Here is a 25,540-nt window from a genome sequence, read left to right on the forward strand (position 1 = left end):
TGGACACAGCATGCACCTCACAATCTAACTCTCATTCTCCCAGGTTCCGTAAAGTAGGGAAAGTGCCACCTCCCAGCTCTTACAGCTGCTAAAACAGGAAAATGAGAAGACAGGAGGCAAAATATCCAGATCAGTATGTAGAGGGCTTTCGGTAAGCAGAGTCCTGATCTCAAGGAGCTTGTTTTGGGGCCTACTGTTAGTTATATGTCAAGTTCTCACAAAGCCAAGATCAAAGCAGAATTGCCCGTTGTCAGCACCTACCAAAGTGTGGAAGCACAATTAGGAGTCGGCTCACAATATTTTACAAACTGTTCATGGGAGGACTGTGTGGTGGTTTGAGTAAGAACGGCCCCCATGGGCTCAAATATTTGGATGCTTAGTCACCATGGAATGGAACTGTTTGAGAAAGATAGAAGGATTAGGAGGTAGAGCTTTGTTGGAGTAAATGTGGTCTTGCTGAAGACAGTGTGTCACTGGGGGTGGGATCTGAGGTTTCAAAATCCCAGTCCAGGCCTGGCCTCTCACTTTCTCTCTGTCTGTTGCATACAGATCAAGATGTAAAGTTCTCGGGTACTGTTCTAGTGTCTGTCTGCTTCCTGCCATGATGGTAATGGACTAACCCTCTGAAACTGTGAGCAAGCCAGTAAGCAGCATTCCTCCATGGCCTCTGCATCAGTTCCTGCCTCCTGGTTCTTATCCTGAGTCCTTCAATGATGGATTATGACTTGAAACTATTTTGGTCGCATTGATTCATCACAGCAAATAGAAACTCTAACCAGAACAGACTTCATAGTCAAGACATAATTGCCTAGCCCATCATGATGATGTTTAACGACAAGGATAACCACAAGTCTGGGACACATGACCTCAGTGGTAGAATACCTATGTCTTAACCTCAGCTTTCTATAAGTCTTTCCTATGCACCAATCCCATGAACTTCTTCCAGGAAGGAGGGAGAAGAAAAAATAAACAGCTAGCAAGGGGACATCAGCAGGCAGACCACAGAGAAGAGCTGGAAGCCCCAGTGCTTGCTCAAAGAGTGAGAAGAGAATTCCGCTGCCTTAAGAGAAACAGAATGGTGGAACTCATCTCCTAATGGGTTTTGTTTGCATGAGGGAGTCAGACTCGGAGGAAATGACGGTTCCAGGTCAGCGCGCCATTAATGCTACCGTAAAACGGTTCAGATGACAGTTTTCATATTAGGCATGGTTAAGATATGGAAAGAAATAAACCCAATGTGTGGGGAAGAACAAAGCAATGATCTCCCCGAATTCCCATTTACCAAACCGAAGAAAACCCTCTGTTTAAGCATCCGGCCGACGGAGATGAGAGTCAGCGCTGGCGAGAGCCCTTTGCTCGTGTCATGCGGGAGCTTGTCAAGCTCAGAGAGCAACAAGCTAAGAAATAGATATCTCTGACCCTCGGGGCCAGTCCATCTCCACCTGACAGTGGGGAAATTCGACAAACAGCACAGGTACCAATGTTATAATGTCCCAATCTCTGAAACTCCCAGTGTGTGCTCAAGATCCTCATTGACCACCAGACAGACTAACTTCAAATGTGAAGGCTTCAGAAAATTTAGGGAAGAAATAAAATGGAGATAAGACTCTCTTCCCTGGGGGAGAGACGGTTAGGATGGCAGAAGCTGTTCGGCAGAAGCAGGATGAGAGTCAGGCGGCACTGAACACAACTCCTTGCACCTCTTGCTTTCCTTGTTGCAAATGGTTGGTACTGAGCCCATGCTGAGAAGGAACTCAAGCTCTGAGGTAGCTCAGATGTCCTCTAAGCTCCATTCCTTGCTAAATGTTAACCCGCTGTGGCCATGATCTCCTGGCTGTAAATGCACAGGGAGCACTGACATCCTCAGCTCCAAGGCAGTCGGGACAGACTGTAAGAAGCAGGATAAACTTCCAGGTATAATCTGGAAGAAGGAGCCATGTGTCTTAGGATGTCGGGAGAGCCTGAGCACACAGCGTGCAGCTGTGTGTATGAGCATCACTGCCCCAGCATGAGTCGCCTGCTGCTGCTGTGCTCTCCCACCCTCCTGCCTTCCACATTCCTTCGCAGGTTCCTTCAGACTGGGTAAGAGTTCTTCCCTGAGTCTTCAGCAGCATCTGTGCCTCTTGTCTCTTTCATAGCAATCATTCTAAGCAGATGTTTGAGCTTATCTTCATATATTTGTTGACCATTTCTCTGCCTTTAAATTTGTGTATAGTATTTTGTGTGTGCATGATAGATGTACTTGTAAGTATGAGTATGTGCATGTGTGCATATGCCTGTGGAGGCCAGAGAAGGACAGTGGAGTCTTTCTCTCTATGAGACAAGGTCTCTCTGTGAAGCTGAAGCCACTGACTCTGCTAGGCTGACTGGCCAGGGAGTTCCAGGCATCCATCTCCTCTTCCTCCCCACTATCCAGCACTAGGGTTATAGGTACACACTGCTGCATCTGACTTTTCATGTGGGTGCTGAGAATCATAAGTCCTCAAGCTTCTGAGACCACCACTGTATGCTTGAGGTGAGACATCGCTCCAGAGGAATACACATTCCGATCATTTACCCATTTTAACTGGACAATTCAGTGGCTTTAATTGTTGAATTGTGTTTCTCATATACATAAACGTGAATTATCTGAATGGTTCTCAATTATAGCTGTTATGGAAAAGAGTATCAGGGCTCTTAAAAAACTTAGAATAGAACTATGCATCATCTAACACACCTACGATTGGGTATTTATTTATCCAAAAGAAATAAAATTAATATACCAAAGATATACCTATAGCCCCATATATACTATAGGACTATAGTAAATATAGCTGTTATGGAAAAGAGTATCAGGGCTCTTAAAAAACTTAGAATAGAACTATGCATCATCTAACACACCTACTACTGGGTATTTATTTATCCAAAAGAAATAAAATTAATATACCAAAGATATACTTATAGCCCCATATTTACTATAGGACTACCCATAAAAGTCAAGATAAGGAATCAACCACTGTTCCCACCACCAGATGAAAAAAACAAAAGTATGGTATATACAATGGGGAATGATTCAGCAATAAAAAGGGATCTGCACCAGCAGGGAGGGAACTGGAAGATATTATCCCGAGTACAAGATGGTAAACACACAAAACCGTGCCACCCGCCCTCCCTCATGGATGGGAGCTAAAACCATTGAGTTCCTGGAGTAAAATGGCATCTAGTAAAGAGTCCAGGAAAACAAGAGGAGGAGAAGAAGAGATATACAAAGGATGAATAGCATGAAAATACAGTTACACAGGAGGGGTAGCTGCCCGAATTCTACAGCATGTGAGGATGACTGCAATTTACACTAATTCATGATATATCTCAAACCAACCAGAAAGAAACTGGCCGAGTTCCCTCGAACAATCAGATGATAGATACACGAGGAAATGGAAATGATCACCACTCTGACCTAATCACTACACATCACACTAGGGTATTGGGTAGGGTGAGTTCTAATTGGCCTTAATAACAAAAACCCGAAGTCTGATATAGTGGTAAATGCTGAAAGATCAGACAGACAAAGGAGCAAACCAGAGTCACTTCTAACCTCACCAACTCCTCAGCCTGAAAGGGGGGCAGCTCCTGTCTCTCTCTGCCTTCTATTCTTCTCTCTGCCCGCCATATCACTTCCTGTTTCCTCCTCCCTAGTGCTGGGATTAAAGGCCTGTGCCTCCCAAGTGCTTGGATCAAAGGCATGAGATCCCAAATCCTGGAATTAAAAGTGTGCGCCACTACCACCTGCCTTCTATGGTTAACTAGCGGCTAGCTCCATACACTGTTCTCCGGGCAAGCTTTATTTGTTAGAGTACAAAGTATCACCACAGTACTGAGTTACCTCCCTCACCCCGTAAGGAAAAACAATTGTCATCAAGTGAAAAGTATTACTGAAATGGAGCTGAAGCTGCCAGTGTCTTAGGTTAGAGACAAAGGGAAGGTGTGGGTAAATCTCGACTGGTTCCCTTGACAGATGCTGGACTGTCCCCTCCAGTATAACCTTTTCTGCAGGAGTCTCTCCTCCTCCATCACCAGAGCGACACAAGACAGCAGTGCCGCTTTGTCTACATTAAAATCCAGAGCTTCACAAGAGAATGTAGGGAAATGGCTCACCGGAAGCAGGCGCACTGGCAGGGAGGCCAGGCTAATCTTTACAGCCTCTTTATCTAATAATGACCACTTGTACCAATTTTGGAATACCTCCCACCATTGGGGTAGGCACCTTGCCAAGCACTTTAAGCTTACCGTTTAAATGGTCAAAGCAATCATCAAAATAGAGATTATGATCCTGATATTGTAAGAGAGAAAATAGAGTCTCCTAAGAGTACCTTGTTTGAAAGCGCAGATATGGCTGGCTAGTCACGGGTAGACCTAACATTCAAAGTAAGACCCCTCTGCCTCAAGTGCCACTCTCGGCCAAGGAAGCTTATCTTCATTGGCACAATTACCGTGTGTTCAAAAAGCACTGGGCAGGGACTGAGCGGATGCACACTGATGTTTATGCTTCTACTGCCTGGGTGATGGGAGAATTCCATAATTCCACATCAGAAAAAGAATGTGATTAGATCATTCTCACTCTTTCTAATTCTGAAACATTGCCTACATATAATTTATATGTTAAAAGGACCTCAGAGAAGATAATCTTTACCCAAATGAATTATTCTAAGAATGCCTTCCTTGCTTAAAAGGAAAAATATTCTCCCTACTCTCCCTCAAAATCCCATCACAAATATTAGCAGTTTTGTAACTTAATGACAGTGGAATGTCCATAAAAATGTGCATTTATAGTATGTGATGCCATTTCCAATATATGTTATCATGTTGATCCTTAACACAAACAGGAAAGCCTGCATGTCGAATGCTGGTTAATTGGTGTCTGCATTAGGTCTCTAGCTATAGGCAGTAACAGGGCTGACCTTCAATTTCAGTTTAGTCTCCAAGCAGAGAGGTTGTCCCTCCGTGTCCCTTTGAACTCAGATCCAGGTGGAGCTCAAGCTCACTTGGGCGGCAATCGTAAGCTATCAGAATCGTCACCATCACCATCATGATATCTCTTGAACATATACCAGATACTATATAAGTCACTGACACAAGTAATAAAGGGCACTAACATTGCCTTAACATGATCACAAAACAACTACACCTCTAGACCAGGTATGCCTAGAGCTAGACACGTGCACTCACACACACACACACACACACACACACACACACTCTCACTCCTGTGCACACACGGCTTCCCACTATTCCTTGTCCTCAGTTCCCAAATAAAGACACACAGTGAGCCCTTTCTTGCCAGACAGGCTTCCTTCAGCCTCCCTCAATCTGCCGCTGCACAGGCTTCCTGGCCGAGAGGAATCTCCTGGGCAGGAGTTTTCTAGGCCGCCTTCCTACATTCAGGTTCTAACGACGTTGTTATCATCTCTGTCCCAAACTCCATTTCCTAAAAATAATCCATATGTGGACAAGATAGGAATGGAAACACCAGGCAAAACCAGAAGAGGGAAAAGGCACTCCTGAATGAATTCCACTGCAGAAGCCCATGTTCCTGCAGGCACGGTAGATATTAATAATTCAACAAAATATTACAGTAATTACTATACTCTAAAATCACAACTGTGCACTTTAACACAGCTCCTACCAATCTCCCTGAAACCGCCATTAATAAATAAAATGCAATTCCCCATATTAAATTTGTTGTTAAAAAAGCTAAATATTTTATCAGAACTAATACGTTTTAAATACAGTCTAAACCAAGGAAATCCCCTAACCCTGTATTTCTCCCCACTTTTAAGTGAAATTCCATCTAACCAGTTAGGGCAAAAATTAACTTGAACTCTTCAAGAAAACACTGAGCAGTGGGCCTTGAAGGCCCCTGTTGAGAGGCCTGAGCACCACTCAGCTGGAATGCACTGCTGGAATCCGATTAGGCTGCTGGGAAAAACCGAGAAGGGAAAGAGGTCAAAATTAATTCTTTTAGACTGTGGATTTGAACTTCCTCATTTGGCTCCAGAAAGAGAAGGCATGAATCATAAAGCAAAGTGAGTGGCAAGCAGCCACCAAGACGATCTATCTAAGGCTAGCTCTGACCATATACACAAGAAGCTAAGAAACTGAAATACAAGAGATCCGCATGTCACACTGGAGTTAGGTTTCCACAAGCGTGCTATATCCTATGGTTAAAATTCTGGTCAGTTAGTGTTTGCTGAAAAAGAAAGCTACAAATAAACAACCAGGCTCTCAACCATTTATCCTCACAAAGATGCAAGGCACATGGGAACGAACTGATTGCATCTGGGCTCAGCTCTGGGGCCCTGTTGCTCGCTGTTGTACAAAGCCAAGCTGAGCTCGGCAGAGCTGAGCTAGGCTGGCAATGTCTGCCTTCTTCTTTTTTCTCATCCTCTTCAAGACCAGGACAATCCTGACATGTTTCTCTTGTGCACTGCAGTACCATATGATATATAATACAAACACATATGCATCTTGACAATTCAACCTTGGATGGACATGGTATTGGTGTCACCCCTACCTCTTTTACTGGCCACCCAAGTCACAGGGCCAGGTGGACTGAGAAAGAAGAATGCACTGGGCTATGGAAGAGTTATATATACTCAAAATATATTTATATAAAATATTCTCATGAAATCCATTACTATATACAAAGGATACATATTAATAAATTTTTTAATTATAATAATAAAGTTAGTTGGAAAAGAAACCTCCACCTACAGACAGTACAGGCGGTACTGCAAAGGCCCAGGACAAAGAGAGCTACAAAAAGGAGTAAAAAATTCCAATCACATAATTAACCACATCAGCTAAATTTGCCTTACGTAGGCTTCTTTCTGTCTACTCTACTACTCATGACCAAACAGTACATTTTCCAAGCCTTCTGTTCCTGTAACTTATAGGACATCCAATGTGATTCTTTTGTTTGTTTTTGTTTTTTGTTTTTCCATGGTTTTTCAAGAGAGTTTCTCTGTGTAACAGTCCTGTCTTGACACTCACTTTATAGATCAGACTGGCTTTGAACTCACAGAGATCTGCCTGTCTCTGCTCCCAAGTGCTGGGATTAAAGTTGTGTGCCACCACAGCCCGGCTCGGTGTAAATTTTTTTAAGGTAAATTAGCAATGTCATTCTCCTGAACATTGCCCAAGTCTAGTATGAGGACAAACACTGACCTGACCTTTCCATCCTTTTCGGATACTCTGCTCCTGTTACAGAGTCCACGTGCTCAGAACACTGCACTGACTCCCTTCAACTCCCTGGTGCTGTGCATCTTTGATTTCTCAGCTCATCTGCGCTTCTCTCCAGCACTCCCTAAAGTCGGTGCCCCATGTGCAGTCTTTGGCACGCTACTGCTAATAGTTTAGCAATGCCAACTCTAGGACCATGCAAACGCATGCTAAGCAATAGGCAATGCTGTAGTTCTAACCAATTAAAGTAAAAGCCACACCTACTTTTCTGGGTGTTTTACATAGCTGCCTTTGGAGAGCAAGCACCAGCAGCTAATTGTTCTGTGTGATGTTCACTCCCTCGACAGCACAGCACAGACTTTGTCTGCATCCATCGTTAATGCACTGTGCTTTGTTACAAAAGGGCACACCCTTCATCTGAACCACAGCTTGGGGCTCCATACCTGGTGCCTCTTTCCCTCACCCTCACTGGTCCCTGGGTGGGAAGGAGAACACTTATGCAGAACTAGTGGATGACACAAGAAACAAGTAATCGAGGAACTTCACAGAGAGAGGCAGGTTGTTTTTCTACCCCAGAGTTCTACGTCTGGATGAACCACCAAGCGAAGGTGAGAGAAAATGAAACTCCAGGCTATCTCAATGTTTGAAATGTGTCTCCTAATATGGAGTGACTATAGAATTTATCCTCCAGGCCAAGATCCTCTGGGAGTCAAAAGAAAACCATTCATATTACGTCGATACAAATATGAACAAGGACATCCCACACACACCGAGAGAGACTGCTAAGGGTGCATCACACAGAAATGAAAGGCAGCCAACAACGAAGAATAAAATCTCAAGAGCAGAGCACAGATCCAAGAGTAAGACAAATGAGAATCTCAAGATAGGAAGAAAAGGGGTCCAGAAAGGAAGGACTTGGTACAATCACAGCAGCCAACTAACATATGCTAGCGCAAAACTGGACGCTTCTTCTGACTATGTGGGAAGGAGATAGCAGGAACACGAGGATGTAATGCCCAAGGAGAAAGTGAGGCCAGAGCTGCCTGGGGTGTGAACCTTCAAGCCAAGCTATCCACATGTGGAGGCAGCAGGCTCTCAAACACGGTCAGAACGGGTCCTGTCCAAAGACATTGGTTCACTAAAAGAGAACAATGTTATATTCAGCCACAGCACCAGATTTTGTTGTTGAAGTAAAAAAACATTAATGCTACTTTTACTATCCCACTTTTAAGTGGCTAGAATCTTGATATATAATATCAATACATGATAAACCACTGTTATTTCCTCAATATTATCAAACTAGTATATGTATCGCCTCACATTGTTGTATGTAATATCTGTCCCGTGCATGCTTCTCACACATGAAACCATAGGTTCAGGGTTCTCAGGTCTGCCACGTGAGGTTTCAGTATAAGCTGTAATGCCGGTACAAGCTAAGTGCTCCCCAGGAATGCTTTATCTGGAAGGGGAGAGGCAGAACAATCGATACAGGTCAAGTTCTGGAACAAACATTTTTTATAAACATCAAATTAGAGTCCATCTGGAAATGTTATTGTATCAGATGTGACTAGAAACAAAGGGTACATCACGCTTGGAATAAGAATTGCTGGGTCTCAGCCTCAGAGTATGTGAGCTGTGTGTTTCATGTGTACTCAGAAGAAAGGAGGGTCTATGCATACCCTCAAATCTGTTGGTTGGGGACTTCCAGCTCCCTGAGGAACAAACGAGAGGATGGTAATTCAGCCCCTTGCCTTCAGAGCACCTGCGTTCCATTCAAAATGCTTCCGTGTGCAGCATTTCCTCATTTAACTGAGACATAAAGGGAACACGCAGGATTGGCCTTATTTCATAATATATAAATGATTGACATTTACTTTGTCATGGCATGGGGCCATACCAGTTTATACGACTTTTTTTTTACATTTTACAGATGAGGGGGGTTCAAGACAAGTTAAACATCTTGATCAGCACTGCACTAAAGCAAACAAATTAGTGAATGAATTAGAGGAAAAATAAATGGAAATTCACCAGCTTAAGGTTAAGACCAATCTTCTCATGCTTGAAAGAAGAAATCTCTGATTTTAAAACCATAGCTCCTTCTCCTTACTGATAACATAACTAATTTTAAGAAGGACCACTCACAACTCCTACTCATAAACTAAGCTCCTACCCCGAATGAGTCCCTAGGTCCACAAGTATGAGAAGCAGATGACTTTACTGAAAAAAGTTCACGTGAATAAGGAACTCACACCAGAGTTCCCCAGTCCCAAAGCAAAGTTCCCACCACATATCATGGCATCTTTTGATGATGCTATCTTAGGCAGAACGAGCTAACTGTGAGCCCAGTGGCTCCTTCCAATTATAATAAAGCTTAAGAAAATGAATCTTTTTTTCCTTAGGCTTTTTAGGTAGATCATCACCTACCAGCTGTTCAAAGTCCAAATGTGAGAGATTAGGCATTGTGAAAACCAAGCACATTCCCTGAGTAGGAGAAGCCCCTTACTTCTGAGAACTGGCACTAAGAAATAATTTGGATGGGTCCCCTACAAAAGCCATGGGACTTCTTTCCTCAGGTACCAAACCAAAGAAGGACCATCTAACTATCTTGATTTCCCTCTGCATCCCTAAGACAGGGTCCAAAACGGGATCTTTAAAATATTTTTCATGAATTCTTTGAGAATTTTATACAATAGCTTTTGATGCATTCCCCCCTCCTCGTGTCCTGTCCTTACTACCCTCTCCACCCTCCCATCTCTTCCCACCCAACTTTGAAACAACTTGATTTCCTGCTTTCCCCCATGGAGTCAGTGTGTGCTAGTCTTGGGGTTGGGGAATGCTCTGGTGTGTGGTCTGCCTGCTAGAGATCACCTCATTAGAAAATAGATAAATAAAAGGAAGAAAGGAAGGGAGGGAGAGAGGGAGAGAAAGAGAGACCCAACTCTCCCTCTCCCAACAGCAATCCAATGTTAATAGCTCCTCAAGTCAGCTTGTGGTAGGATCACACGCCACCTTCTCTCCCACTATGCTGGAGTTTACCTTGCTGTAGCTTGTGAGAGCTTGTACATGCTGTCACAATCATTGTGTGTTCAACTATGGGTGTGCTTTCTTACGTCTGGAAAACCATTCTTGATGCTACCACAACCACCACCATTCTTCCACCAAGATCTTTGAGCCTTGGCGTGAAATATAGAAGTCCAACTTGGGGCTGAGCACTCTACAGGCTTTTGATCTCTGTATGCTGGGCAGCTGTCAGTCTCGGTGTTAACTGCTATCTCCTTCAAGCAAAACTTCCTCTGATGAGAGTTGAGAATCCATATGAATATCAGTGAGTCACTGGAAATTATTTTAATACTATTTAGCAGAGTGAAGGTATTAGATTCCCTTCTTGGACCTAAGATCTAGCAGGCCAAAGGTTATTAGCCCTTTGAATAGTGTCTCATATATGAGTTCCATCTAACATCTGTGTCACTATTACACCGATGGACTCACCTTGTCAGGAGAGCCACACTGCAGTTTACAGTGTTCACAGGTGGGTGAAATTGAGGCTTTCTTTTCTTCTCCAGCAGAATGCTTAGCACCTTCTAGCACCACGAGCACAGCCATAGGGATGAAGTTTGCAGCTGAGTACCAACTTTATGTCTCCGTGTTCCATGATTTAAGTATATCATATCTTCAATAAGCAATAGGGTCTTAGTGTCAGGTTTTACAGCAATAGCCTGTAATTCTTGGATCTATGTGACTTTATTGGGGAAGAACACAAAAATAATCAACCTAGTCCTGGTTCTGTGGTTTATCTTTGCTGGCATAGGGTGTTTCAACACCCCAAAGCAGGATTCTTAAAGCATGAGAAAAGATCCTGACTTGATATGATAGATAACTTCATGTACCAACTTAAATGGGGCACAGGGTGCTCAAATATTTAGTTGATCATTATTCTATCAGGGTCTGTGAGGGTGTTTCTGGGTAGAGTTAACATTTTAATCCATCAATAGACGGAGTGATGCACAGAGACACAACTCATGCAACCCACAGAAGGCCCAAGTGCAATAAAAGGCAGAGGAGAAAGATCTTTTTCTCTCTGCCTCACTGGTAATCTGGGGCAGCAGTCTCCTCCTGCCTCCATGCTTGGTCTTTGTCAAGAATTTACAGCATCGTCTCTCCTGCTGCTCAGTCTTTAGACTCAGAATAGGACTAGACCATCTGTTGCCCTGAGTCTTCAGCTTCCCAACCACACAGCTTTCTTCTCGGCCACTAAAAGTGCCTACGTCAAATACTTATAGTAAGTCTATCCCTATATACCATTTGTTCTGATTCAGTATAAAAGCCACATTAGAGACTTGAAATAATTTAAGATTTCTCCAGAAACAAGGGTTGCAATTAAAGTAGTTCATTTGGGAGATAATCTCCAGAAAGTCTGAAGTCAGGGAGTGAAACAGGGATGGAAGGCAGAAAAACACGCAAGCAAGTTATCAGGGCAAGCAACTGGGGCTTAACACACTGGGAATTCTGGGAGATTGTTTAGTAAACAGCCTCAAAGTTGTTCTAGCCCAAAGGTCTTTTCCACCCATGTCCACCAGTGACTGACGAATGGCTTCTCCCCACCCTTTGACAGACATAAATTCCCCGACCCAGGTGGTGCTCAATACGTGGAAAGCAAAGCTCCAGTGGACACAGAAAGCTGTTGGATACACAGCCCCTGCTACTTCCTCATATTTGGAAGTCAAGCTAGCATGCCAATAAATGAAAAGAGCTCAAAAATGGGTAGGATATCAAGAGATCTACAAAAGAAGACACTCAACCTAACCCATTTCTCATCTTTGTGGCTATGAACTAGCATTCTTGACTTATAATGTAGCCTACAGCACTAGATACTTGCGTTGTCTCTAAGATTCCCAACAAGTTTGTAAATCAAGTATGAACCTAGTTTTGCAGTCAGTGAAACTAAGGCATGAAGAATTGTTCAAGGTCACTGTTGCTTGAAGGTCTTTCTTTTCAAAATTATGTACCTACTCAATAAAGGTGGCCAGATAGTCAACTGAACATTATTTGGACTGATATTTAGGAATTTTGAGAATGCAAAAGTTCACCGTTAAGCATGAATAGACTTGAAGACAAAGCACATGGAGCGAGGAGGACCTCTTCCGTGGATTACCTGTTCCTCCACCATGCTGAAAAGGCAAACATCCGTACCTCTAGTTTCATTGTTTCTACACTAGAACAATAAACAAGCCTCCCCCTGGAAAAAAATAATAAAAACCCAGAGACAGATATTGGGGTTCATTCAACCTGAAGATCCGAAAAGCAAAGCACCCAAGCCACTAGAGAGCTCTTACCTCTATGAAATCTTCAGACCAAAGGAATGAGATTCTGTCTCCACAAATCCTCAAACTTCATACTACACTGAGTTCCTATCTCTTCCCTTGTATATTCCTCTCTCCTCCCAGCCATATTGCTCCTGTCTCCACCTCCCTAGTACTGGGATTAAAGGCATGTGATCCCAAGTGCTTGAATCACCTTTGTGTGAGCTCTGATTCTCTTTTAGACAGATTCAACTGTGTCTAATTCAACCAAACAGAGATCCGTCTGTCTCTGTCTCCTGAGTCCTGGGATTCGAGGTGTGTGCCACCACTCTGTGGCCTGTAAGACAGACTAGTGTGGCTGCTTTGCCCTCTGATCTTCAGGAAAGCTTTATTTATTAAAACACAAATAATATACCACTATATTTCCCCTTTTTCTTTAAAATGAAAAAGAAGGCTATAACTAATATAAGAAAACTATATAAAATAAGTACAATAACTATATACAATATATACAGGCAATAAATATATCAATAATGTCTAGTTCATTTGCATTTAACAAATTCAGAGAAAATATTCCATTGTCTACTCTATCTTGGTAAATCCAAAGTCTTGTACCTAATTTACTTTCTATCATAACTTGCTTTCTGCTTCAGGTAAACAAGGAAAACTATAACTATCTAGTTTTTAACTCCCTCAGATACCCAAGAAAAAAATAATATTAACTGAATAAGCAGAAAGTGCAGGCAAGTAACTTTCAAAAAATGTGAGAAATGACAGAAATAATTAGTTGTGTGGATAGTAAACTAAAGTTCCTCTGCAACGCTGGGGCATCCATCTTCAGCCTACAGGCCTAGCATATCTGACAGACTTTTCTGTGAAGCACTTATTCTAAAGGGCTGTCTCTCCTTGTCTTGACAATGTTTGGCAGTCACTTTCTTTTGTGTCCTGCTTGTCCAATTAGGACAGCATACTGTCAGCAGTCAAGGCAAGAGCATTTTCTTATCCAGTGACTTACTTTTGCCACAAAGAAAGTAAACTCCATGTGGAGTTTCTTTGCTGCTCATTATCTTCTCTGAAGTAGATTGATACTGCCAGGAGTAGAAATATATCATTGTATATCATTGTCCTAAAAAAAAGAGTCTATGTTATTAAAACATCTTAAATGCCATATGCTGTAGCTCTCTGGTTTGAAAGATGGCTTATCTATCTAAAAATCTATCTTTTCTTGACCTTGAAAACATAACTAATGTGATTACAAGTATTTCCTTATTATCCTAAACAGTTGGAAATAATAATTTTCAAGGACTTGAAATTTACATCATATTGTTAAATGAGTTGTATAGCTATAATACCTTGCACAAGAGTAGAAATGTATGTACAGTAAGTTCTAACAAAATTAATCTCAAATTTGAATCAGTATACAAAATCTGCATACAATATACAAAAATTCAACCCAATGTAAAACATTTGAAACTAGTAGTTGCTTTTCAAAAGTAGATTCAATAACCTTTTTATCTTATATCTATATCCTCATTTCTTTTCAGAGTAGATTCAATAATCTATCCTTTTATACTATCATAGCTGTACCACTACATAATCACATCCTGACATGGCACACCGAGCTTCTCTTCTAGTCCAGTTAGAAGGAAAAAAGAAGTTCCACTCACTCAGTGGTCTCCATTTCCCACTGGAATCAACATCTTAAAGAGAAAAATGCGTTTCCTATGCATCTGTGTAATATTTAACCTGATTCTCACCATCAGGATGAGAATACACCTACTTAGCCACATAATCAACACAAGGGCTTTCGGGAGGACCAAGTCAGGCAAATAGGGCATAAGAACCGAAACTAAACAGCTGAGATATTCCCAGGATACAGACTTGAAACCCAGAGGTAGCTAGAGCAGGCCAGACCATTCTGTAGCCTCAAGACATTGCTTTTTCAACTAGGCAGTATTAAGTATTTGTGTCTATTCCATTCAGTTCAATAAGTTCCTATTGACTGACCACCAGATGCAAGGAAGAAAATGCAAGAGGAATGGAAGAAACAAGCTGAGAACCATCTTCAAGTGAATCTACTGGTAGAATCTTAGTTCAACCTCTAACAGTGGTTCTAAACTTTCCTAATGCTGCTATTCTTTAATACAGTTCCTCATGTTGTGACCCCCCCAATAAAATTATTTTGTTGCTACTTCATAACTATAATTTTGCTACTGTTATGAATAATAATGTAAATATCTGATATGCAAGACATATAATATGCAACCCACAGGTTGAGAACAATTTGAACAGTTTGAACATCTGTCTTCTATTTTTTCTGCAGGAAGCAGCAAAACAATCAACCCTCAGCATTAAACTGTTGTCAATAATTATTCATTCTGGGTCTGCCAATAGCCTCTCATGCAATGCACTTACAGGCTACTTCTCTTCTCTTTGGAACAATTCATGGTACAACATTTTTTTCATTATTTTATCTTATTTATTTTCATGTCTTTCTCAGGGCAGCACCCCCTCTAGTGTCTGGATAGGGCTTTCAGATTCCATCCTGAGTGTGCTAAAAGAAAGCAAAAAGGGAAAGCAAGCCAGTCACTGAATGGGTGAAGATTAGTACAAACTGGTGGATTCCGTCACTATGATCATCCTGAGGAAAGAGGCGAGCTGCAGATATCTGTAGATATTCCCCTCACATAGCTAAGAGGTAGAAGAATGGAGCATCAAGGTTCAATCCCAGCCTTAGATGTGGTAACATCTTTGATACTGAGGCCTCTGCTTACCAAGCAGTCCCAGCATCCAGTGCTCTTTTATTTTCTTAAAGCTACACACTTGACAAACTTTCTTTAAGAAATGTTTTATGATTCCTGGTGAGGTATAAACACTGATACCCAAGCCAGGAAAAGTTTCTCCCACTTCCATGGATCCTTTAACCCTCCACGCAATAAAAAAGGTCCAAGAAAATGTCCAACTTACTTCCATCATAGGCCATCAAGCTTACTGCTGATCCTAATCAAAATTGTTCTAAATATTTCTATTGCAAATTCTAGTGATAAGCTTCAGGAAACCAGAGCCCCCTCAAGCCGCCCTGCTGTGGGTCTTCTCCGCTGTTCAGGGCAGCACTACATAAAAATCAGATATCATGGAGACTTGTGGGAAAGCAGAGACCGTGGGAGGTGGCTGAAATGAGCATCTTGCTGGTGCGTGTGTCTCGTGGAGCCTTTACCACCAGCTCCTTGGCAAACTGTGGGCAAGTAGCTCCTTTCTCTGCTTCGACATTACCACAGGAAGACCTAGAGAAGCCTTGCCTCCGGACACAAAGGCAGTCGTAAGCCAGTGGGAAAATGTCTGGAGCACATGCTACATAGGGGTCAGGTACTTCTTTTGAGCCCTCTGCTGGGTATAATCTCATTTAAAGTCCTTTCAGCTGCCCAAGTGAGAAGTGCCCCTTTGTGTGGGCTGAGAGAAGGTAACAATTTTCCAGTACCACAGAGCCATTCAGAAAGAGGGAGGGACTGAACCAAGGCAGCTGGCTCTCACATCCACTTTGCTCACCCCCCATCTAACCATTTGCAATAAGTCCTGAAGAGATTTGCATTCAGGATTTAATCCCTCCACGAGTATTAGTTCACACATATGATAAACCATATGTCATACCACTTACCCATGCAAAATAATCCCACATCCTACATCTTATGGAATCCCTAATTATCCGCAGAGCTTTATCTCCAGCTTTTCCCTTTAAGCGACACTTTTCTATAGCATTTGTAAAGATGCAGAGTCCTACTTAGAAAGGGACACAGTTTTATTGAGCAATGTCCCTGCAAGGTTAGCCAATCTGTACAGCAAATCCCTCTCACCTCAGCCAAGAAGGAACCATTCCCTCCACTGCCCAGCGGAGACCTAATAGCAAAAATCTACTTGTGCACCCCTAAAGTTCTGAGTCTCTATTACTTCGTCTGCATTGACTCCAGCACATTTATTACTGTTCTATAAAGAAAAGCATTTCCATAAATAATTAAACTCAAACGCTCAAAACAGGCAACTGTACTTGATTGACTCACTAATTCAAATAGCCAGGTAATTTGCCAGACTCCCACCAGCAATTGATAGTAAGATACAGTTCATCCAGTATTAAGGAGCCCATTACTTATCGTCTCCGGCCACTGCAGTGGGTGGACAGAACGACTATGGGAATGTGGCACTGGGAATGTGAAATGTCCACCACAGGCCTGTGTGCCTGAACACTTGTTCTATAACAAATGGCACTGTAGGGGAGGTTGTGGGATCTCTGGGATGGAAAATGGCTTTCAAAGGAGGTTCAATGGTGGGGTGGGCTTTTGAGGGTAATAACCTAGTTCCACATTTGAGCCAAGCTCTGTGCTTTCTTCTTTGACTGCCATGATGTGACTAGCCACTTCATACTTCTAAGATAAGGACTTAGCTACCCCTGCCACCATGCCTGACTTAGCCACCCTGCCACCATGACAGACTTAGCCACCCAGCTACCATGCCTGACTTAGCCACTCCTGCCACCCTACGACCATGCCTGATTTAGCCACCCTGCCACCTTGCTTTCTCCACCATGATGGAATGTGTTCTTGGAACATTGAGCCCAAATGAGGTTTTCCTCTCTGAGCTTTTCCTGCAGATAACTGGTTACAGTGACAGGAAAAGCCATACAAGGTAGAGGAATCTATTTTAGTCTTGCATACACCATTCTGGGTCTCAGTTTACTCTACCTATCAAACGGATAGCACTATACCTCAACCAAGTAAAAGTACAGGTATGTGAACACTGACAGAAGGAGAATGCTTTGTCAACCTGAAGGAGTAGTGAGAAGATCAAGAAGGAACAGGAGAGTCTATTCTTAGAGAAAAGAACAGTTGGGATCCAGCTGTAGGATGTGATGGCATTGTCTAAGCCTTGTACCTCATCCCCATGCTGAGTAATTTAATGAAGACAGTTCCTAAGAGCACCTCCAGCCTTGGCATTTTGTAGGTGTCAGATGCCTGCAGTGTCTCCCACTGTGGTGCTTTCTCCTCTACCCTCATAGCCTCAAATAACAGCTAGACAATAAGCCACAGATTACCCCAGGGCACCTGTGTTGCTGTCATGTGTTATTTAACTTTATAGAAGAACAGGCTCAAATCCAAAGCCTACAAGAGGGACCTTGAGGCAAATGCCATCGGGTCTGTGTTTCTCACCCCACCATCTCATCCCTGTCAAGCCCCAGTAGCCAGAACACTGACACATAGACATCAAATGCTCAGCAAATGGCTGAACAGCCCATGTGAGTAGATCTAATCTCTGAAACACGGGAGAAGCCAGGGTCATTGACTTGTCCTGTCCCCTTTCAAGTGGAGTAAGGCTCTCATGGGATCTAAACACATATGTGGCTAGGGAGTGGTGCTTACCATACAGCACCACTTTTACAGATAATGGTCAGTGAAGCACCAAAGATCTCTCTCTCCCTAAACATTAAGGGTATTATCAATGTTGTTGATTTCCCTGCAGAACTTAATGGTACAGCCCTATTGCTGAAAACAACATACATGTAAGTAATAGAACATGGAGAAATTAAGCTGGCACTGACCTTGAAGCCTCGTCCCTACTGGCTAGCTTTCACAGTGCTATGCACACTACTAGAGGAGAAAACTGAGCACCAGTCTTAGCTATTAACTCTGAGAGTTCATTTAAGAACCAACCAGCAAAGACACGCCTCTTGGTGCAATAGTGGTACAAATGTCATAGGAGTGACCAACCACTTTCTGATTGGATTTTACATCACTGCCCCAGATGAAACCCATCTGACCCCATTATCAGGCCCAAGAATCTGTGGCTAGACTGCTCATGGGCCTACATTATTCTGTTTAAATGACATACTGCAAAACCTGAGTTCAATATCTAACACCCCCATAAAAAGCCAGGCATGATAGCACATGCCTAAAACCCCACCAGCACTGAGGAGACAGAGACCAAATATATATATATATGAATGATGGGAGTTTGCTAGCCAACCAGTCTAACCAATCAGTGAGCTCCAGGTTCAGTAAAAGACCATAAGCCAAAAACTAAGATGGAAAATGATTGAAGAAAACACTCAACATTGACCTCTGACATCCCTATAAACATGCATACACAGGTACATGCACCGACCACACACACACACGCTCATACAGGAACATGAGCACACATCAAAAGAAGCTCCCATGTGAAATAACAAACTGAACACTTAGATTCAATGTTATTAAGAGGTGCTGTTAACCCATTTCTCATCTGAGAGTAAAAATGACGTCCTCTTTCTCCATAGTTTAGATACCATCTGTCTCCCCAGAGCAAAGTGCTACTGAGTCGTGGGGCACACAAAAGAACAGAACCCATGCCAGGTGGTGGTGGCACACACCTTTAATCCCAGCACTCAGGAGGCAGAGAAGGGAAGATCTTTGTGAGGTCAAGGTCAGCCTGGTCTACAAGAGCTACTGCCAGGACAGGCTCCGAAGCTACAGAGAAACCCTGTCTCGAAAACCCAGAGAGGAGGGGAGAACAGAACCCATAATTGGTATAGAGTATTTATTTAACTATTAATATTTCATCCCTTACCTCCAAATACTAAAAACTCTAACATTAGAGTAAAAAGAAATCTACTAAAAATGATCAAATGTGTGGCGTGGTGTAAATGCTCATAGTCACTAGAAAAGGGAAGGAAATGTTTCTTAGGAACGTTGTATGGAGGCTGTGTTTGTGTCTTGAGGAGTCATGAATGGATGTACTGTAACAGAAGGCACATGTCTCAAGTGGCGGAGGTCTTGGAGCAGAGCCAATCAGAAGCCTTAAAAGGAGTTGACCATGGAGCAGTTAAATCGCAAGTTGCAGAAGTAGACCCAGGATACTCAAGACAGGCAAGTGAGAGACCTTTGATGCCATGACACAGGACTTTAAATTTGAATTTAAGAAGCCAGAGGTCCTCGTACTAGAATGGAGACATGCAAAACAAAGCCATTCCTGGCGAAAGTGTCTGTCGAGTTAAGAAATCATATCTCTGACAATGACTTCAAATTTGTTTACAGATTGTGCTCACTGAAAGTGGAAGTACCATCCATTCATCCACTTAGCCAACCATCACTAAATACCTAAGTGAGGCAGAGTGCCCTTGATCCACTGCCTACCAAGAATAGGAGGTTCCATCCAGCTCTTCCTGTAAGAGAAACGTCTCTTGCCACCCACAGGGCCAAAGGAAAGTAGAAAGCAGGAAATCTACAGGTGGGCAGGTAGAACAAGCCACAGGCCTCAGACGACTAGATGACTTGCCCATTGACACCCAGCCCTGGATGAACTGCTAGCCTCCAGGGATGGACCGTGTGTCTGGCTCTGTCATACTTCTCTGTTCCTTATGAGATGGCTCTGGTCCATAGATCGCTGCTCCCAGATTTCCCCTAGCAACAACAGAGTTACACAGCTAGAGAAAAAATAAAAAATAAAACAAAAGAGCTTCCAGAGCTTTCTTAACACTGGATGCACCAAACCTCGATTCTTAAACCCAACACCACTGGGGAAGTCACTACTCAACTTTCCTTTCCCGCCAATCAAAATGCAGGTGCAATCACTGTATTTCTGGCTTCCTTGAGTGGGGCCTCCCGATGAGGGCATTTGCTTCTCTGCTCACCTTGGAAACCAGCACAGGATCTGAGAAGCAAATCAGAGCCAGTAACCCAGCCATCAGAGGTCTCTGGAAACAGACAAACAGCTTTGGTCCACCCTCCTTCGCCTGCATCCCCACTCCTGGCGGACGGTGACCCAGAGCAATTAGTGCTGTTGTGTCCCGGTGTGTTTCCCAGTTCTGTCTCAACTGAGACGCCTTTCCTTGTAATATTAATTAAAAACAGATTTTTTTGGCAAACCCCTGAAGAATGGTTTCTGTGGCAGGCTTCTTTATTAAGCCTCAGAGAAGGCAAAATGCATTAAGATATTGTGACACTGAGATGGTGACGGCTAGGCAATCCAGCCAAAAGCTGTTTGAAAAATCTGCTTGGGAGCACAGTGAGATGCTCTGCTGAGTGAAATACAATGAATCGGATCAAATCTGTCACTATTTTGCACATGAGGAGTAAATATTTTAGAGTACAGGCTAGCTGCATTAGCTAAGGGTAGGAAATCGTACCTCGTCGTACATCTTCTACCCTGCTCTGCATCTGGCAGGGACCTAGAATGACCCTACATCTCCTCATTTCTCTCCACTAAGGCTGGGCGCATTAATTGAAAACTACCCGCCAAGTCATCCCAAGCAGACACACGACAGGGGCACCGGGTTGTAAAGCCACTGTGTGTGAGCTGCTAAGAAGAAATGGTGCCTGACCTAAGAGGATGCAGAATCGGGGGTTAATCCGAGGCAGAGGGAGGAATAAGTGGGCTTTGCCTTCACAGCTCCACACTCTCCAGGGCCATTTGCCAATTCACTGAGCAAGCAAGGAAGCCTCTTCCTCCCTTTGAAGGAAAAGGACAGAATAATGTGTTTTTCTGTTTCCCCCGTAAGCCATGGGGACTGGATTCCCCTGGGGTGTTTGTGAAACCCTTTCTGACCCATTAATCACCAGGATCCCAGCGGAATACAAGCAGCAAGCAAGACCATCTGCAGATCTGCTCTAGGGCAGAGGCTCCAAGGCCATGGCTACTTACCTCACTAGCCAAGTCAGTGCCCAGGTCTCCCTCCCCTGCTTTCTGTGCAATCTGCTAGCACCTCCTCTATCACCTCTCAAGAAAACCCACCCCAGTTATTGTACCAAAGCAAGCATTTGCCCCGAGAGATCAAAATGGGTCCAAAGGTCCTGGGTAGCAGACCAACGGGGCATGGAGGTTTGAGCCATCCACTAACCAGCTCTTGGGGACCGTTAGCTGTGCTCTTGGACAGCTTCACTGCTCAGCCAGAGAAAGGCAGCATCGTCCTTATATACAAGGATCTCTTCTTGGTCTCCTGCTCCTGAAGTATCTGCTGAATCAAGAGAGGAGGGCTAAGGAGGTCCAACTACTCATTTCTGACTGTAAACTCTACCAGTATGGAGCCCGGTGCTCAGTGACAAGCATCCACCACCACTGAGGAAATTCCTACCAAGGGCTGCAGCTCACCAAAGGCACCTGGGAGCAAAGCAGAAAAGCCCAAACTGCTAAGGCTGAAACGGCTGCTTAAAGGGTCTGCTTAACCTCAGCAGCCATGAGGTGGAACTGTCTTTCCTGGCTAGAAGAGCCTGCTCGTAGGCCCATATTCTCTGCCTTGTGACATCGCCCTCCACTTAGAAGCAGTAGTAAAAAGACTTCCAGATGTTTCTTCATTATCATCATCATCACTGTTGGCAAAGGAGGCAAAGAACATCTTGCTGAGGATACTCACAAAGACATCTCCCTCTTTTCAAAGCACCCAGGTTTGACAATGACACTTTTCCTCATGGTGCTGTGGGCAATATGTGCTCAAAAGGCAGGTGCAGAGGTGCAGCCTAGGGACCAAGTAAGCAGTTCCTCTGTCTGGGGAAGAGCTGCTGGGGCAGCTTTCTTGCTGGGGCAGCTTCTTTGCTGGGGCAGCTTCCTTGCTGGGGCAGCTTCCTTGCTGGGCAGCTTCCTTGCTGGGGCAGGGAAGCTAGCCAAGAGCACAGTTCCCAGGAGCTGGTTCATAGATGACTCAAATCTCCATGCCCAACTGGTCTGCTACCCAGCACCTTTGGCCCTATCTTGATTGAAGAGGCATTTCCCCAATGGGGGCAAGCCAGACCATTCCTCACATTCTTTGCTGCTCAACCAACCACCCTGAAGCTGAGCATAGAAGTCCTTATACATTGACCTATGGTTTTCGAGAAATACTTTCTATCTAAAGTCCCATTTCCAGGGGTTTTGTCAATCTTTTTAAATGTCTCTTAGAATTAAAGCCGAGATGAAGCACTTCTGGCTGAGGGAATTTAATCCTAATGTCACACATACGCAAGGGTACCCCTTCCTCAAAGAGAGAAAACCCCAGAAAACAGTCAACAATCCCTAAGGATCCAAAAAAAGAAGTCAGAAATCACAAGCTCTGCATCCAGGGAATTGCACCCTTCCCCATACACACCAGGAGCTCTCCTGGGAACTTGGAAGTAAGTCTTCAGCCACCCAGCCCTGCAGAGGTGCACCACCCCAGCCTGATCCCCGTGACCAAAGTCATCCAATCCAAGACTGAGGGGTGGGGGCTTTCTTGATGGAGGTAGATGAAGCCATTAGTCACCAAGCTGCTCTGTGGATCTGGACTCTTCTACTCTGAACCCAGCACCTGGTACTCAGACTTTGCTACTCCCAGCCCCAATCACTGAGAACTAAAAAAAAAAAAAAAACTGTACTTGGTTACTGCTTGTGTGCCTAGCTCTGCACTCTGTGCCCTGGCGTCTCTGTTATTCAATACTCAACCAACCATATAACCCCTACACACACACACATACACACACACACACACACACACACACACACGCACACACGTAAAGCCTGTCATGAAGAGGCATACAAAAGAGGCAGCACTTCCCCTCAAATGAGCTCTCAGAGTTGCTTGTGAATCCCTAGTCCTCTTAATGGAACCCCTGCTCTGCCCTAAGTCTGGTTCTCAACTGAACTGGAAAGCCACACCAGAAAAAACGATTTGGCAAGGCCAGGTTAAATAGCGACCACAAGAGGAAAGAGAGGGAAGGATTTTGGCAACCGGTGCTTGCTGCGTGGTAGTGAGATGGAGAGAGACCCAGCAAGCAGGTGCTGCCGGCAGCTGCAGCTGCCTGAAGAGGACCCTACTCAGCTGGACCCCCGTTCCTGAGCCCCAAAGCCTCAGGTTTAAGGAAGGTGCCACCTCTTGGTGTCACAACACCCTGGGGCCCCAGATGGCAAAGAAAAAAGGAGCAAAGATGCGCTCTGAAGGAGCAGGGGTTTAGCTCTGATCCTGGAGCCATTTGTGTTTGCTGGACGCAGAGGTGAAAGTGAGTTTCCTACTCCCCCACTTGTACCCGAAATACAAGCACGAGAAGAAGCAGTGTGGAAAGGGCATGGAAATTCGCTTCACGCCTTAAACTTTTTTTTCCTGCCTGCCCCCACTCAGATAGCCTTCCAGCTTTGGTGAGGCAGCCCAGCTCACTGTCTGGCTAGCATTACATGCGCCTAGCAGTCAGTCCAAAATGAACAAGTGGGTCGGAGTCCTGTGGTCCCAATCTCCCTATTTCCCTGGATCCCTTAGCGTGTGTGACCCGAGGTTGAGGGGGCAAAGAGGAACTCCCCCAGTCTCAGAAATCTGTCTAGAGATTTCTCCACATCAGTCTATGTTTGCACCCACAAATTCAAGCATCACGAATTCAAGAAAAGAAAAAGTGACTCTCCACGCCGAATGCAGGAGAGCGACCACAGATCCCTGGTCCAAGCAGCTTTAAGACACACTTAGCCCTCCAGACAGCCTCAGTGCCAGGGTCTTCAGTAAACAGATGCACACACCATCTGAACAACAAAACTCTGCTAACCTGTTGGGAGCGTGAAGGGGCAGGACAAACCCCTTTCTAGAAGTCTAGGCACCCCGGTTTTCCATCTGGATCCAAAACAACTGTCTGCCCCTCGCTCCCGCCCCTCATTCCCGATGGCTGTCAGGAAACTACAGATCTGGAACTAGATGGGAGTACTCACGCTCCTGTTGTGTCCTGACCAGTGCACCATGGCTTGATTGTGGGCAGAGTCCCCAGTCAGCGCAAAAGACGTGCTGGGCAACCTGAGCTCCTCAGCCGCCGGTCCTCCAGTCCGTGTCGCCTTCACCTCTTCCCGGGAACCCTTGGTTTGAGGGCGGCTTCCTTTGGCACCATCTGCGGGAGCAGTAGCCCAAGAGTCCCCGCGCTCCAGGGTACTGGGGGGCTGTGCACGGCGAGTCCTCTTCGAGCTGCCCACCGTGCTAGGAGCCGGGATGCCCCGGACCCACCTCACGTCTTCAGGAGACATTCCCTCAGTTTCAGCCGGTATCTCCCCGCCGTTCGCCCGGGGCAGTAGCTCTAGCCTGGACCCACGTCTCAGCGCTGTGGTTCTCCGTGCATTCGCCAGCTCCTCAGGCCACCGGTTCATCGCTGCCCGTGGCAAGAGAGGAGGCAACGCTGGTGGCCGCGAAGCCGGAGACACCAGACGCCCGGGACCTCCCGTCGTGCCCCAAGTGATCTCGGCGCCGGCCAGGACCCACGTAGACAAGAGTAGCAGCCAGGTCCGGGCGAGGGGCGCCCGGGGCCAGCCTGCGGGGCGCTCGGTGCCTGCCGCCTCCATCCCGCTGCGGCTACCGCGGCTCGGGCTGCCGAGTTGTGGCGCCCGCCGAGGTGCGGGTCCGGCGGGGTGGGGGGGACGCCGGCGAGAGAGCGAGTGAGCAAGCGAGTGTGTCGGGGGAGTGAGGAGGGGGCGGCCGGGAAGGAGGTGGCTCCGGCTGGAGCGCCTCGACTGTCCTGCTCTCTTCCCTCTTTGGCTTGCTTGCTCAGGTCCAGAGGGTGATTCCAAAACCCAAAAGCAAGTACTGAACGCTCCCTTGATGCTCCGGCCGTTTGAATGTCCCCCTCCCCTCTCCAAATCTTTCCCACCGACCTTTTTTCAGAAATTTTGTGAAAAAGAAGTATTCAGAGGCAATAAGAAAATCCTCTTTTAAAATGGGCAACGCTAGCCGGATCCAGGAGGAGGGACTGACAGCAGACCCCAAGCCGGAGTCTCTCAGAAATCCAGTCTCCAAGCCTCCAGCCTACTGCGGGCGCGGAGTTGGGAAGCCGCTCCTGGCCGCAATTGGGGATTCACTCTTCGGGTCTGTTCTTGGGAGCGGGAGGCGGCGCGCGGGGAAGTATAGGGTCTCGAGGTGGAGGAAGAGGAGTAAATTGTTTCCAACGCCAACTGTCTCGTTCTGGAAACCACGGCCAGCCCGGAGCTTCCGCGCGGAAGCCAAGCGCGGGATGGACCCACGACTCTGCTCTTGGCTCCCCGCCCCCGGAGGCCTGCGCCCCCTCCCGGTGCGGGGGCGCGGGGAGTGC

General features: G+C 45.1%; 1 protein-coding gene across 1 annotated transcript in view; it reads right to left on the reverse strand.

Moving 5' to 3' along the window:
* The window catches only part of Sorcs3 (sortilin related VPS10 domain containing receptor 3), a 624,769-nt gene extending 599,231 nt beyond the window's left edge, over positions 1-25,538 (reverse strand). The window contains exon 1 of the mRNA XM_041661922.1: positions 24,180-25,538. Within this exon, the coding sequence (XP_041517856.1) occupies positions 24,180-24,797 (618 nt within the window). The 5' untranslated portion in view covers positions 24,798-25,538. The remainder of the gene's footprint in view (positions 1-24,179) is intronic.
* Between the last annotated feature and the right edge of the window lie 2 nt (positions 25,539-25,540).

The sequence above is a fragment of the Microtus oregoni genome, unplaced genomic scaffold (assembly GCF_018167655.1).
Source record: "Microtus oregoni isolate MIOR12 unplaced genomic scaffold, Mior012 000012F_ref0000307, whole genome shotgun sequence".
In the NCBI taxonomy this organism is placed as follows: domain Eukaryota; kingdom Metazoa; phylum Chordata; class Mammalia; order Rodentia; family Cricetidae; genus Microtus; species Microtus oregoni.